The sequence below is a fragment of the Colletotrichum scovillei genome (assembly GCF_011075155.1).
Source record: "Colletotrichum scovillei strain TJNH1 chromosome Unknown Contig00009, whole genome shotgun sequence".
NCBI lineage: Eukaryota > Fungi > Ascomycota > Sordariomycetes > Glomerellales > Glomerellaceae > Colletotrichum > Colletotrichum scovillei.
The window spans coordinates 6,237,451-6,250,199 of NW_023336267.1; the positions used below are offsets into that span (position 1 = coordinate 6,237,451).

Below are 12,749 nucleotides of genomic sequence, written 5' to 3' on the forward strand. Positions count from 1 at the left end.
TCTGGTTGTACCCACAAGCCGATATTCCGTCCGTACCCCTGACCCGGCAGGCCGCAGGGTCTCGACGACGAAAAAAAGGCAGCGTGCCTCACTTCTAAAAGCAGTCATGGCCGGTCTTGCTGGATTATTATCTGCCGCCGCTCCTCTCATATCTCTCAACTTCGTTGCCGCAGAGGGAGTTGTCAAGGCGGCACAGGCTTCGACATCACCAGCACTCCAACTAGCACAAGTGGCAGCATCCGTACCAAAGCCAGCAGCAACTCTGTTGCCATCAACACCCATCTCAAATCCACAGAGACCTGCCGCGCCGGCCGTAGCACTAGCAACTTTGGCTTCTCAAAATCCCTCCACAGCGAACGCGGGTGTACCGTCGGTTGCTGGCCAGCTTCAACCTCCACAAGTCATTGTTGAGACGAATTATATTGTATACACTCAAGTCAGGACTGCTGCTCCGTCATATATCACTGTTACGCAAACGATACGACCGCCCCCTCCTCCTCCTCCTCCTCCTCCTCCGCCACCACCTGTTAGACCACCACCTCCTCCAAAGCAGATACAGCCGCTATCTCCGCCGAAGCAGATTCAACCTCCATCAACCCCAAAGCAGGCTCAACCTCCTTCACCACCCAAGCAAGTTCAACCGCCTTCAGCGCCTAACCAGGTCCAACCTCCGTCGCCACCAAAGCAAGCGGAACCACCGAGACTCCCATCTCTACCTCCTCCTGCGGCCAAGAGCCAAGCACCCAATGCAGTGCCACTTGTGATTCCCGCCCCATTAGTTGCACCAGCACCGTTGGTACTGCCTTCAACACCGACTCCAAAGACGACGCCACAGCTGGCTGCTACTTCACCTTCTCCGCCGCCACCGCCGCCGCTAGCAGCAGCACCTCTGGCAACGACAATCCTCAGCACTCCAAGTTCACCGCCACCGCCGCCAGTTCTCAATCCCATAATGAGCGTTCAGGGGCCAGAGAGGGGTGGAATGCCCAATCTGAGCCCGAACCCGCAGGCTCAGACTGGTCCTCCCGGCGGGCCTCCTATGGGACCTCCTGATCCGGCCAATGGAGCGTTCCCGGGTGGTATACCAAACAAGAATATTGACTTGCCGGTCACTATCATGTTTATGGTGTTGTTCATGCTTGGTGCGTACGTGCACTTGAGCATTTACCGGAGGAATGCCAAGCGCGGTCACAAGTTCCTGATTTCAGATATCGTCTTCGACTTCTGTATGATCCGAACAGTTACTTGCATTTTTCGTATCACATGGTCGATTGTGTCGACCCGAGGGGTTGTGTTGCTCGCGTTGATCACTGAGAACGGAGGGTAAGCTAAGCGGGCCGACCTTCAAAAGGAATGAACGTTTTGCTAACATGATGCTCAGTGCTGCTCTCATGTTTGCCGTTAACATATTCTTCGCCCAACGCCTGGTCCGCTCGATCCATCCGAAAGCCGGGTGGTGCACCGCGTTTAGTCAATTCAGTTTAATCCTGCTCTTCTCGGTTCCGGCTTTTATCATTCTTAACATGACATCGACAATCATTGCGTTTTTCAGTGTTGGCAATGTAGATCGCCTGGAAACCACAGACGATTTGCTCAAATTTGGAAGCTCATGGAACACTTTCCTCTCCATATTCCCAGTCCTTGTCGTAAGCGGATGCCTCTCTGTGCCAGGACCCAAGCCAGAGAAGTTCGGTTCTGGCTCACAGAGAGTCAAGGTGGCCCTGCTTTACTTGGGCTCATTCCTTTTGATTACTGGACAGTCCATTCGTCTGTTCGCCGTCTTCAACAAGGAACTACCAGGAGCCACGCCGAGCGTGATTTACGGCAAAGCAGTATTTTACACGACGGGGTTCTTCTTTGAGCTCATAGTTGTCGCACTCTACGCCGTCATGAGGGTTGACCTTCGGTTCCACGTCCCGAACGGAGCAAGTGGACCCGGGGACTACTCCGGTGACAGGGACAAGGGCAGCTACTCTGTCGAAGAGATTGAGCGGCTCATTGACGATTTGGAGGTGCCTCATCAGATCATGCGCGAGAGAAAGGGACCGGAAGACATGGAGATGGTATTCACCATTTTCTTCGCCACCAAGGACGCCGGAAAGGATAATGAAAAGAAGGAGGCCGGAGAAGGGTCAGACGAAACATCGTCTGGTACCAACGCCGAAGATGCAGCACTGCCGGAGAGGCCAAAGAGGATTACCAGGAGGCAAACACTCATCGATGCCATCAACCGACCACCACGGCCGCCGAGGACGCCATCAGCGTACCCTGACATTCCGGACATGTATGCCCAGATGGGTGAACCAGAGATGCCGCCGAGACGTCCCACGAGACCGTCCATGTATTCTCAGTTCGACAACGGACAAGCATACGACCCCAGGGCCGATGCGCGGTATCAGCAGCAGTACTGGGGTGCATCGCCGCCCTATGGAAACGAGAAGGAAGGCATGAAAAGCGTAGACTTGAGACGATGAGGAATGAAGGAAGCAAAGCATTGAAGCGAAGCGAGCGAGTTGCCAACGGAAGAAGCCGCTTGGGCATCCGTCTGATGTATTCTATTCACATATCATTATGACTTTCCACTGTTGGCGGACTTTCACGCTAGAAGTGATGACACGTGAGAAAGAAGAATGAATCAAAAGTCGGCAGTAGTGCCATTTCACTTTATGTCATTCAGCCCCTGGCTGGCCTCATCATGGGAATCATCTGTGACGACTGTCCAACTTCGGTCTTGGTCAAGAAGCCTGCAGACGAGTAAAAGCCCACAATGTACTCCTCGGCATCAAGATACATTGGGTAGCCCAACTTGTCTGCAATTTCCGTTCCTCGTTGAAGAAGGGCTTTCGCATAGCCTCGTCGAAGGTAGGCCGGGTCGGTGAAAATTAGCTCGAAGTCTGGCACTTGGTCAGCATTTGCGGGCGGCCGGCCGGCAAGGTTGTCAGCGAGACGCTTGTTCGTGGTGAGCGAACCGGCCGGGCAGGGAGTCTAGAGTTGACATACAGACGTGAGGGTCCTTGCCCATGACACGGTCGTGCTGAGACGCCATGTCGGAGAAGAATTCATCAAGCAGCTCGTCTTTTTGCCCTGCATTAGCGGGCGGCCATCGCTTTCGCCACGACCAGGTTCCGTTGTCCTCGGGACGGATGATCCAGATGAGGGTGGTGGCCACAGGCTCGCCTTGAACGAGACAGCTGTCAGTCAAACAAGGTACGCATACACATGGCGCCGTTAACTCAGCGGAGTCCGAAGTCCGGCAAGGGTAAGGCAAGGTGGGGATTCGGACAGCCGGCGGAGGTCATCATGTCGAGGAGTTTTCGCTACCTTTCTCGTTCCTGACTACGGCAACTTGACCTTCTTGGGAGCCGTGCTCCTTGGAGAGCATGAACTGCTTGTAAGCGTCGGTCATGTAGGCCCGGCCGTATTCGTTTTGGGGGAACAAGGTCTGAAAGAAGTCACTCTTGAAGGACTTGAAGAAGATTTCGGCGATGGCGGGGGCGTCTTCGAGCGTGGCCGGCTCAACAACGACGGGTGCTGCCGCCATTGGATTGGGAGATCGGCGGTGACGTGGGGGACGAAGGGAATGAGTGTCACAGCGGACGGCAGATCAGATGCCAAGGCAGGTGATGAGGAGCCGTGGATATGAGGGTGCTGGCGAGGCTCAACGGCGGGTGAGACGGTTCGGGTGGGAGAAATGAGACGAAGGTGACCTCGAAAGTGAAGGAGAACCAGGAATTAGCCCAGTATTTCAAGGCTGGCAGCTATGGCCAAGACATGGCATGACTCTGAGGCCGAAGCCAACTAATACGACGTGAACAGTGGGGTGCCAAACGCATCCCAACTTCAAAATCCCCAGATGGCGTTCCGCCAGGAATCCTTGACTCGATAGCGAACGGGTTTTCCGTAAGGTAATGCTTCACCTCAAGACTAGCTTGTGTGCGCGGAGAGCGGAGACGTCTCCCCGAAACGTATCCATAAGCAAGAAAGGTTACTTACTTGGACAGCCCAAACATGATCAAGGGTGTTTGTCTGAGATGGAACGTGAAAATCGAGGGACAAACAGCAATTCTTGTTCTTGTCCAATGGCAAGAGCGAAGCTAAAGTCTGACAGTAGCCATACAGACTTGACATGTTTGTGACATGGCCACCGGTTTGTACGATACCACAGCACTTGCTAAGACATTTTGAGGCAGAAATCAGCAGGCTCGCAGGCTGACTGACGCAGGGCGAGGCCCGAAGAAATACTTGGCCAGATCCCAAGGTAGTGGTAGGTACAATATTGGACCATGGATGGAACTGTGGCTATTGTGTGATTTGGGACCTGAGTCCAAAACTCCCAGTTTGATGGAGGGGTACTTAGTTTCGCTTATGTAATGGAACATCGCTGGCCGGAGGGATAGTGGGGCTGATGACACTGACCGCCTCAGGTTCTCCCCCCATCGAACGTGGGGCTCCCTCCGCCAAAGCTTAAGTGGCCACGTGAAGAACCATTCTTCGACGCGTTTGCGACGCGTCTTCCAAGCGGATGCATCACGTCAAGATTTCCAATAACCCCCTGCACGGGGATGCCTTATTCGTACGTTGGAGCTCATAGTTCACCACCTCATCGTCCCCTCCGCAATTCATCCAATCGACCCTCTCCGCACCACAGTCAATATGTCCGACTTTGAAGACGAGATGGACGTCGACGTCCCCGTGTCCAAGGACATCACCTTCTCCTCAGACGCCAAGCAGGGCAAGCGCAGCGCCGCCAACCTCCCCGTCGAAGCCGAAGACAGTCTGCCATGGGTTGAAAAGTACCGCCCAGTAAGCCTTAACGATGTGTCCGGACACCAGGATATTCTCGCCACCATCAATAAGTTTGTCGACTCGAATCGTCTCCCTCACCTCCTCCTCTACGGGCCCCCGGGAACTGGCAAGACCTCGACAATCCTCGCTCTCGCGCGCCGCATTTATGGCGTCGAGAACATGCGCCAGATGGTTCTCGAGCTCAACGCTTCAGATGATCGCGGCATCGACGTCGTTCGCGAGCAGATTAAGACCTTTGCCTCGACAAAACAAATATTCACTCTCGGTCCCTCAGCTAAATCAGGCAGTGGTGGCAGCATGGCATCATACAAGCTCATCATCCTCGACGAGGCCGATGCTATGACGAACACGGCGCAGATGGCGTTGCGCCGCATCATGGAGAAGTACACTGTCAACACGCGCTTCTGCATCATCGCAAACTACTCGCACAAGCTTTCACCGGCACTGCTATCCAGATGCACGAGGTTCCGATTCAGTCCCTTGAAGGAGCGCGATATCAGGGTCTTGGTGGATAAGGTGATTGAAGAGGAGCACGTCAAAATCATTCCCGATGCCACGGAAGCATTGGTGAAGCTTAGCAAGGGTGACATGAGAAGAGCACTCAATGTGCTCCAGGCTTGTCACGCATCAAGTAAGTACTCATCCGGTTCTGCACAATGGCCCTTGAGAGCATGCTAACAACACAGGTACCCCGTTGCAACCCAAGGACGCACCCAAGGTGGCCGAGGCCGACATTGTGAGGGAAACCATCACTACAGAGACGATATATAACTGCATCGCCGCTCCTCAGCCCGACGCTGTGCAGGAGATCTTGGATGTCTTGTTGAGCACAACAGACGTGACATCTTGCCTGACTACTATCAACACCCTAAAGGTATCACGGGGTCTCGCCCTCGCAGACATCATCACGGCTCTGGCGGAGCAACTGGCGACACTCGATGTCAAGCCGGAAATCATGATCAAGTGGCTCGATGGGCTGGCGGATATCGAACACCGCGTGGCCGGCGGCGGCAGCGAGACAGTGCAGACGGGAGCTGTGGTGGGCGTCATCAGGAGCGGAGCAGAGTTGATGAGCAAATGAACAAGTCGAAGTGCAGAGGAGGGTAGCGTACGGAGCATGGGTGGATAATTTACGACGTTATGATCATTTACAGTCCTCTCGATATGTCTTTTGCATGATATGCCGAACTGCCGTCTTCCACTCGACCTGGGTCAAGCGGCAATACCCAGCCCCCACTTGAGCTGTGATGCTACCTAATGTTGGAATGTATACACTGTACCAGTGACAATACCGGTACCTCATGCAAAATGCCGGGATGAACCGCGATTTGTCGGTGTGGCTCCTAGGAAGCTCGTCAAGGCATGCAATGTCTGGCCATCTTCAGCCACCCGCTGCCGATTGTCTGCCCTACCCACCTGTCTTTAAATAGCTAGCTGTGGCATATCAGTAAAAGGCGCGAGCCGACCTATGAGTTTGGGGTGTTTGAAAGCAACAGGCCTGACACCTCGTCGGCTTCCGGGCCCCATTTCTTCACTACCATCCCTTCAGTTTTCGACATAAGTTCATCTCGGAGAGGTCGGAACAGGGCTGACTAGGCACATAGGGGTGCTGAATGACAATGTCTGAATCGGAATCTGGATATGTACTGTAATATGAACAATGAAAGGCTTTCTATTGCGAGTGCTCGCTCTGACCGTTTGACTCCGTCGGCCTTCCAAACCAGGACCATTGAAGCAGTAGTCGTCTTTTCCAAATAAAACGCCAAAGTCGTCTCGAAACCCAAGTCTTGCCTCGCCTGTCACGTCATGATGGTGATATACACACACTACAAGAAGAAAAGGAATACACACATGCCTGCGGTTCTATACAGACGCCAGACCGATAAACGCCTGGCAGATTTGGCTTCCATGAGAAGCGTTTTGTTTCCTCCCTGACGAGAAAATCCGAGTCAAGGGAATTCCAGAGAAGGGGGGTATTTTCCCCACCATGTTCATGAATCCCGTATCCAAGTCCTTGGCGTACTAAGACATGGGTTAAGGCCCCACGTGAAACATACGTCACGTCTCAAAGCCTTGGATGGCAGCCGTGCTTGCATTGAGGCGGGCCTTTGGCGCTGCTCTTTCGTGTCGACGTGAATGTCTCGTGTCGACACTTAAGTCGGTGGTGACTGATGCATGTTCACCTCAGACATCGGGCCACTTGACTGGGCCACACTCGCCCTGCTGCTCAATCCAGGCGTTGATCTTCTCTACAGCCCAGCCGGACATGGTGCGCTTCTCGTCGGTAGACTCGCGCTTGACCGGGTGTCCAAGCTTCCATGCCCAACTGAAGCCGCAGACGCCGTCCTTGTACTGGAATGAGAAGCAGGACCTATCGGCCTCGCAGGCCTTGCGGCAGTTGCCAAAGGACAAGTGTGCAACCTTTTCCTCCTCTGTCAAGTCTTCCTTCTTGGCTCGATTGAGTTGCCAATCCTGGTGCTTGTTGGCGGATTCGTCGAGGAAAAATCGGTCATCGGCCAGGTTGTCCCAATCGGCGCGCTCAGGCTGCATACGAGGCGCAAAGAATTCGTGATAGATATCCTTGATACGCATGACTGGAGGCGGCTGGGGAAGGCTAGGGTCGGAGTAGCGCTTGTGCTCGTATTCCCAGAAAGTGGAGATCTCCTCGGCATTCATGTGATGCATTGTCACGATGGGGTGGCACCAGTGAGTAGGTCCATACGGCAGAGTAAAGGGCTTTTCGCCGTTGATCGTAGGCCACTGGGGAACGGTCAGTCCAAGCTGCGTATAGAACAAAGAGGTCATGATGGATACTCACCACATTATGGACATTGACATCGGCATTGTCCTTCATAGCTAGCGCAAAGATGTAGTCTCCGCAGCATTCTTTGCTCGCACGAACATCCCACTTATTGCCAACATTCTCATGGTCCGCAATCATGTCGTGCATAGCCGCCTGAGAGACGATGTAGCCACTGCCGCCATGGCCAAAAACGAAGTTGCGAATCATGGTGACACTGCCGAGATAGTGCTTATTCTTGGGGTTGAGGTTCTTGAGCCACTGGACGAGCGTGGGCCAGAGCACGTAGGTATCGGCGTCGATATAGATATACCAATCGTAATTGGGGCGCATACGGTACGTCTTCTCGGCGATGTGGACATTTTTGTACTTGTCGAGATTCCAACCCTCATCCTTGCTTACAGCCAGCTTGTTGCAGCTCTGCTGATCGGCCTGACAGGCCTTTTGGCGACGGTAGAGATCAAAGTCCTGGTTACCATCCATGGCCTCGGGAAGAACCTTGTCAAGACTGTCCCGAATGTGGTAGTTTGCAACGGTCTGGTCGAGGTCGGAGAAGATGAAATATTCGGGCAAGCACTTGAGCATGGTCATGAGTTGAGTGGGAACCTTGTCGAAGGACTCGGTCGCGCCCGTCTTCATGATGACGAGAATATTGCTCGTGTCGGGGAAGGTATCGCAGACGGGGTCGTGAGGACGGTAGGGAATGTCTTGGTTCGACACATTGTGCTGTGCGAGGCGGTCGTCTTGGTAGCTCGGGGGTGGCGGAGGAGGCGGAGGACGGCCATCGTGACCTGCGCTTGGGGAGCTGCCAGCAGGCGGAGGTGGGCTGTGGCCTTTGAAGGGGTGGTAGTTGGGGCCTTCTATCGCCCAGTCGCCGCCGAGTCTCCTCGAAGAGATGAGAAAGATGACTGCGGTGACGGAGACGAGGGCGAGGACGGTGAGGGCGCGACGAGATAACATGTTGATGGCGACAATGGGGTTTATACAAACGTCATTCCGTCTTTGGCTCAATCCCATGATAGCACACGTCGTTTATTGAGGTCAAAGGGCGCCGACAGCGGCGACGGCAACGAAGTTTGTCGCCGGACACCAAAGAATGTGGAAGAAAGTTGTAGCCAGTAGCTGGCTAGCTGGGTTTTCGTTTTGAGGAATAGTATACAGAATTCGGTAGAGATGGAATAAGGTAGACTGGCGGTTTGCGCGTGGTCGTGTCGCCAGAAGAACTGAGTAAGAAGTGGCAGGGAAGAAAGTTCCAAAAAGGTCGAGAATAGCGAGAATAGAATTAGGCACGGCAGCCAAAAGAGTGGACGAATGATGGAAGAGAAGGAAGGGGCGGAGAGGAAGGATATCCTGGGTCGGAATATCTCAGCCACTGTGCACCGATGGCAAGAGGGTTATGAGGTGCGAAGCAACGAAGCCTGTTGTCTGGTTGGAACTTGGAAGCAGAGGCGAAAGGAGAAAAGGCTGGAGCTAAGTGCACCTCAGTCTTGCTGGTGGAGGGCGGGCCGTCGCAGAAAAGAAGAGTTGGACCCCTGCCTAGTTTGATGGAAAGGTTACTGACAAGGTAAGCCAAGGAGGTACAGATACCTACCCAAGGCAGTATGTAGCGACTCGAGTAAGGCAATATCTGGACTGCCTAGGTACGAATACTCTAGAGGAAAACAGGTACAGTGCCGAGTGTGTAAGGAGGTAGTTGAAGCGGGAAAGCGAGAAAAGCGAGAGACATGAGGCTGGGCGAGTGCCTTGGGCAAGCAGTGTCCTAGCAAGATGAGGTGAAGCAGCATGCGTCCAAGTTTTAGAGTGCGCAAAAGACGATGGCAAAGGGACCCGAGGGGCAGGACGCGCTGGACCGGAATGGGGTTGAGATGGATGGATGGCGTGGGGAGCCAAGCGCCAAGCACCACCTGTTTTGCAGCATCAAAAGATTGTCGTGTCCAAAGGCAAAGAAAGGGTGAAGGGACGTTGCAGCGCGGATATTGTTCGCAGGACTCAGGAGTAAGGTCCGTCTGCCTTCGCACCTTGGACTCCCAGGTACCTTGGTGCCAGAGGGCCAAAACGGTCCGTCCGTCCTTGCAACCATTTTAGCTTTGCCTTGAACCCGGGTACCTTTGTACGGATACTTGGTGTGTCCGTACCTACCGCCTTGTTAATCGATACGATTTAGGGCCGACGTTTGACATGCACCTCATGACGGTGGCGTGCAAGCTAAGATACAGCGCCGCCAGAGCGACCAAGCAACTGACAGATGTCCTCGTCTTCTGGGAAGAGTTGGGAGAAAGGGAGTCGGGATCTCGAGTAATAGAGTATCGTCGCAGTCAAGTTCGAGATGCAGGACTTGCCCCCACTGTCTTGTTCGAGGTTGAGGAGGTGGACGAACTTTGTTCTTAACATTTTGTGGGTTTCTTTTGGCTTGGCTTTCAGGATGAAATGAACCTTGATCGCGTTGGGCAATGGAGACCGACCAGGGTACCTTCCATTTTCCCATTTTCTGTGAGTACGGAGTACGTACCTAAGGTACGATATCGCCCCAGGGCAGGTACGTATCCTGTGCCGTGGCCCGCACCTCCAGGCTCCGACCGGCGACTTTTTCAAGTTCCTTCCTGGCTTCCATTTCTCTCTCCCTTCCGTTTTACGTTCTTCTTTCACACCGTAGGTAAGGTAAGGTACCTTGAGGTAAAAAGAGACAATCTCACGTCATTCTCGTCCACGGTACGGAGTACCTACCCTATGTTCTCACCTTAGCAGAAACAGCCTGCCGTTTGCCAGACTCGCCTGCGCTTTCCTCGCTGCCACGCCAGGCTCCTTCCTTTCCCACCTCATTGCAGTGGAATCTCAAAAGACGGCAGGATCCTACGCAGGGGTGGCGATGCTTGTGCTTGGAAAACACATTTTGGTTGGTCCATGACGGCCTAGGCGGCTGTCGCTTACGGTCGGGGGGGCAGGCATCTCCTAAAAGATGACGAGATGAATGCAAGCACAGCAAGCAGCAAGCAAGGGGAAAAGAAGAAGAAGAAGAAGAAGAAGAAGGCATGCTGCACTGCTGTGGATCGGAAAAGAGAGACAATCCCAAAAGGGAATAACGGCAAGCATAACCGAGATGCACACCAGCGGATCATGAGCATAAAAAGGGGTGTGCAATCTGTCAATACGAACTATTCCGAATACCTACCTGTACGTACTACCACTCCGAGTCTGCATAACACCACCATCTCAAATGAAGCATCCAGTCAAATGTGACCTTCAGGCACCTAATTATGTATTACAGACCGGCCAGGATGCTCACATCCACTGTCACTTGAAAAGAACTTGCACAGTATCAGGTACAGACCACCTTTCATCTTCATCTATCCGTGTGTGGTCTGTGGCCTGCCATCATGCCATGTCATACGGACAAAACCGTGGCCGCTTGTAGCGTTCGTTCTCTGTCTGCTTGCTGGTGCTCTTCAAGGTCCGCCGTCCCTCCAAAACGCGCCGAAACATCAAACGGCTTCTCTTTGTCTGCTGTTCTGTTTCCACGTTCTCCTAGTCACGGCCGTCACCCGGCCGTCCGAGACTCTGGCAGACACTAACTCTGCATTTTCCGGCCTAAATTCAAGCCACTGTACCACTCCATCCGTCAACACGAGCTTCACTATAACTATCCACCCGCCGTGCCGCCCAAGGGGATCACGGATCTACAGACGGGCGCTTGGGTACCTTGGATGCTTAGGTAGACTCGTACTAGGTAAGTCGTGCCCTGAAGTGTCCAGTATGGCAGACCCGCGTATGCCTACCTTAGGTATCCGCACGGCCTTGGCTCATGCATCCGGACAAAGAGTTCAACACCACCAGGGCGGGCCGAACAAAGGACCTCGACACTCAGGTCTCGCTACATGCTCAGATATGCCGTCACTGTTTCTCGAGTCAAGTCAAGCTTTATGACCAGCGGCCCACCTAAGCACTTCCTCCAAGCTCTCGCATCTCCATACCACTCCACCGGTCTATCGCAAGTTCGCAACTTCTTTTAGGTTCAAGTAATAAACGACTCGCTCAACAACGGAACATAGAAGAAGCCGATCGGAACAGGGAATGAGGTATTAAGTATGATGGCAAGACGAAGGCGCTTTACTCAGCGGCGGCCCTCACCTACCTATGCTAAGGTACTACAGTGTTGACTGCTGTGCTGCCCTACCCACAAAGCGTCCATGTCACTAAACTTACCTCAGAGGCTCAGACAGGGCACCAACCGTCCCTATTTCTGGACATATCCCAACCATGTGGAAGTTGTGATGCTATCTCATCAGCCACGCCAGCAGTCAAGCTCACTGACACTCTCGTTGACACTCTCGCTGACACTGACCCACTCGGCAAGGAAACCTACTGCTGAACATCCTGAAGAGTTTGCCCTGAACCGGCTTCGTTAGCTCTTGGAAGAATAGCCCGCCTCCTCACTCCGTCCACACTGGCACACAGGAGCTCCTCACACTATTCCCATATGTAGTGTATAGAGCTAAATCGGATCCCGCGGCCGCTCCATCAGCCTAACCTGGATCCTCGCCGTATCTCCACTTTCGTCTGCCCCGCCGCTGTGCTTCATGCCAATACATTCTATTACCACCCATGAAAGCCGAAATACCAACCGGCCCTTCACTCTATTTGACTTCCTCTTCCTTGACGCACTCATTCACGCAATGTGCACTGCTATCAAGATGAGAGAAGATCAGAGAGAATTTCAATGAACTTAGGGAAAGATGAGAAGAAGAAGAAGAAAGTTTGACAAAAGGTGGGCTCGACCTGTCGCCTCTCAGATCAGGCTGGTGGCTCGGCGGCTCGGCATCAGGATCCTAGCCTTCCTTCTAAGAGTTGCATCACCCCGTCACCAGGACTATTGTTATCAGCGAAATCGTGTGAAAAGGAACTCTAACCGCTGGCCTTGCATTCACTCACAACTCAAGGCTACCGTACTCACTACACAATTCATATATTCAACTATGCTAACAACGAGCGCTGCACTTTTCATTGAATTTTCACTCTTCTGGGCGTTGAAAGAACTCTGACTCTTCCCCATTGCGTTCTCCATTGGCCATTACTTGGTTCAAAACAGTTCATACCAAGCTCAGCAACGAATTTCATGACTATCATTTACTGATAACCACATGTACTT

At 53.2% G+C, this 12,749-nt stretch overlaps 4 protein-coding genes across 4 annotated transcripts; 2 read left to right on the forward strand and 2 right to left on the reverse strand.

The window, feature by feature from the left end:
* Positions 1–952: 952 nt before the first annotated feature.
* On the forward strand, positions 953–2,474 carry HER10_EVM0010215 (uncharacterized protein; the record flags this gene model as incomplete). The annotated part of the gene is made up of 3 exons (XM_035479682.1): positions 953–1,323; positions 1,382–2,242; positions 2,321–2,474. 3 exons carry the CDS (start codon positions 953–955, stop codon positions 2,472–2,474), a joined length of 1,386 nt encoding a protein of 461 aa, XP_035329953.1.
* A 113-nt stretch (positions 2,475–2,587) lies between these two features.
* On the reverse strand, positions 2,588–3,707 carry HER10_EVM0007895 (uncharacterized protein). Its single transcript, XM_035477435.1, has 3 exons — positions 3,322–3,707; positions 3,001–3,177; positions 2,588–2,894 (listed from the first exon to the last, which is right to left on the reverse strand). The coding sequence occupies exons 1-3, from the start codon at positions 3,539–3,541 to the stop codon at positions 2,674–2,676; spliced, it is 618 nt and encodes a 205-aa protein (XP_035329664.1). The 5' UTR covers positions 3,542–3,707; the 3' UTR covers positions 2,588–2,673.
* A 767-nt stretch (positions 3,708–4,474) lies between these two features.
* On the forward strand, positions 4,475–5,887 carry HER10_EVM0007424 (replication factor C; the record flags this gene model as incomplete). The annotated part of the gene is made up of 2 exons (XM_035476980.1): positions 4,475–5,437; positions 5,493–5,887. The coding sequence occupies exons 1-2, from the start codon at positions 4,654–4,656 to the stop codon at positions 5,885–5,887; spliced, it is 1,179 nt and encodes a 392-aa protein (XP_035329605.1). The 5' UTR covers positions 4,475–4,653.
* A 565-nt stretch (positions 5,888–6,452) lies between these two features.
* Positions 6,453–9,621, reverse strand: HER10_EVM0009590 (uncharacterized protein). Its single transcript, XM_035479075.1, has 2 exons — positions 7,625–9,621; positions 6,453–7,566 (listed from the first exon to the last, which is right to left on the reverse strand). The coding sequence occupies exons 1-2, from the start codon at positions 8,621–8,623 to the stop codon at positions 6,991–6,993; spliced, it is 1,575 nt and encodes a 524-aa protein (XP_035329882.1). The 5' UTR covers positions 8,624–9,621; the 3' UTR covers positions 6,453–6,990.
* Positions 9,622–12,749: the final 3,128 nt, after the last annotated feature.

Excerpts from the sequence above, each read along its gene's own strand:
- HER10_EVM0009590 (XM_035479075.1), bottom strand. The coding sequence starts at position 8,623 with ATGGGATTGAGCCAAAGACGGAATGACGTTTGTATAAACCCCATTGTC. Across the intron at positions 7,567-7,624 it reads ATGTCAATGTCCATAATGTG|TGGCCTACGATCAACGGCGA; the intron begins GTGAGTATCCAT and ends ACCGTTCCCCAG.
- HER10_EVM0007895 (XM_035477435.1), bottom strand. The coding sequence starts at position 3,541 with ATGGCGGCAGCACCCGTCGTTGTTGAGCCGGCCACGCTCGAAGACGCC. Across the intron at positions 3,178-3,321 it reads CGTAGTCAGGAACGAGAAAG|GCGAGCCTGTGGCCACCACC; the intron begins GTAGCGAAAACT and ends GTCTCGTTCAAG. Across the intron at positions 2,895-3,000 it reads GGGCAAGGACCCTCACGTCT|ACTTCGAGCTAATTTTCACC; the intron begins GTATGTCAACTC and ends ACCAAGTGCCAG.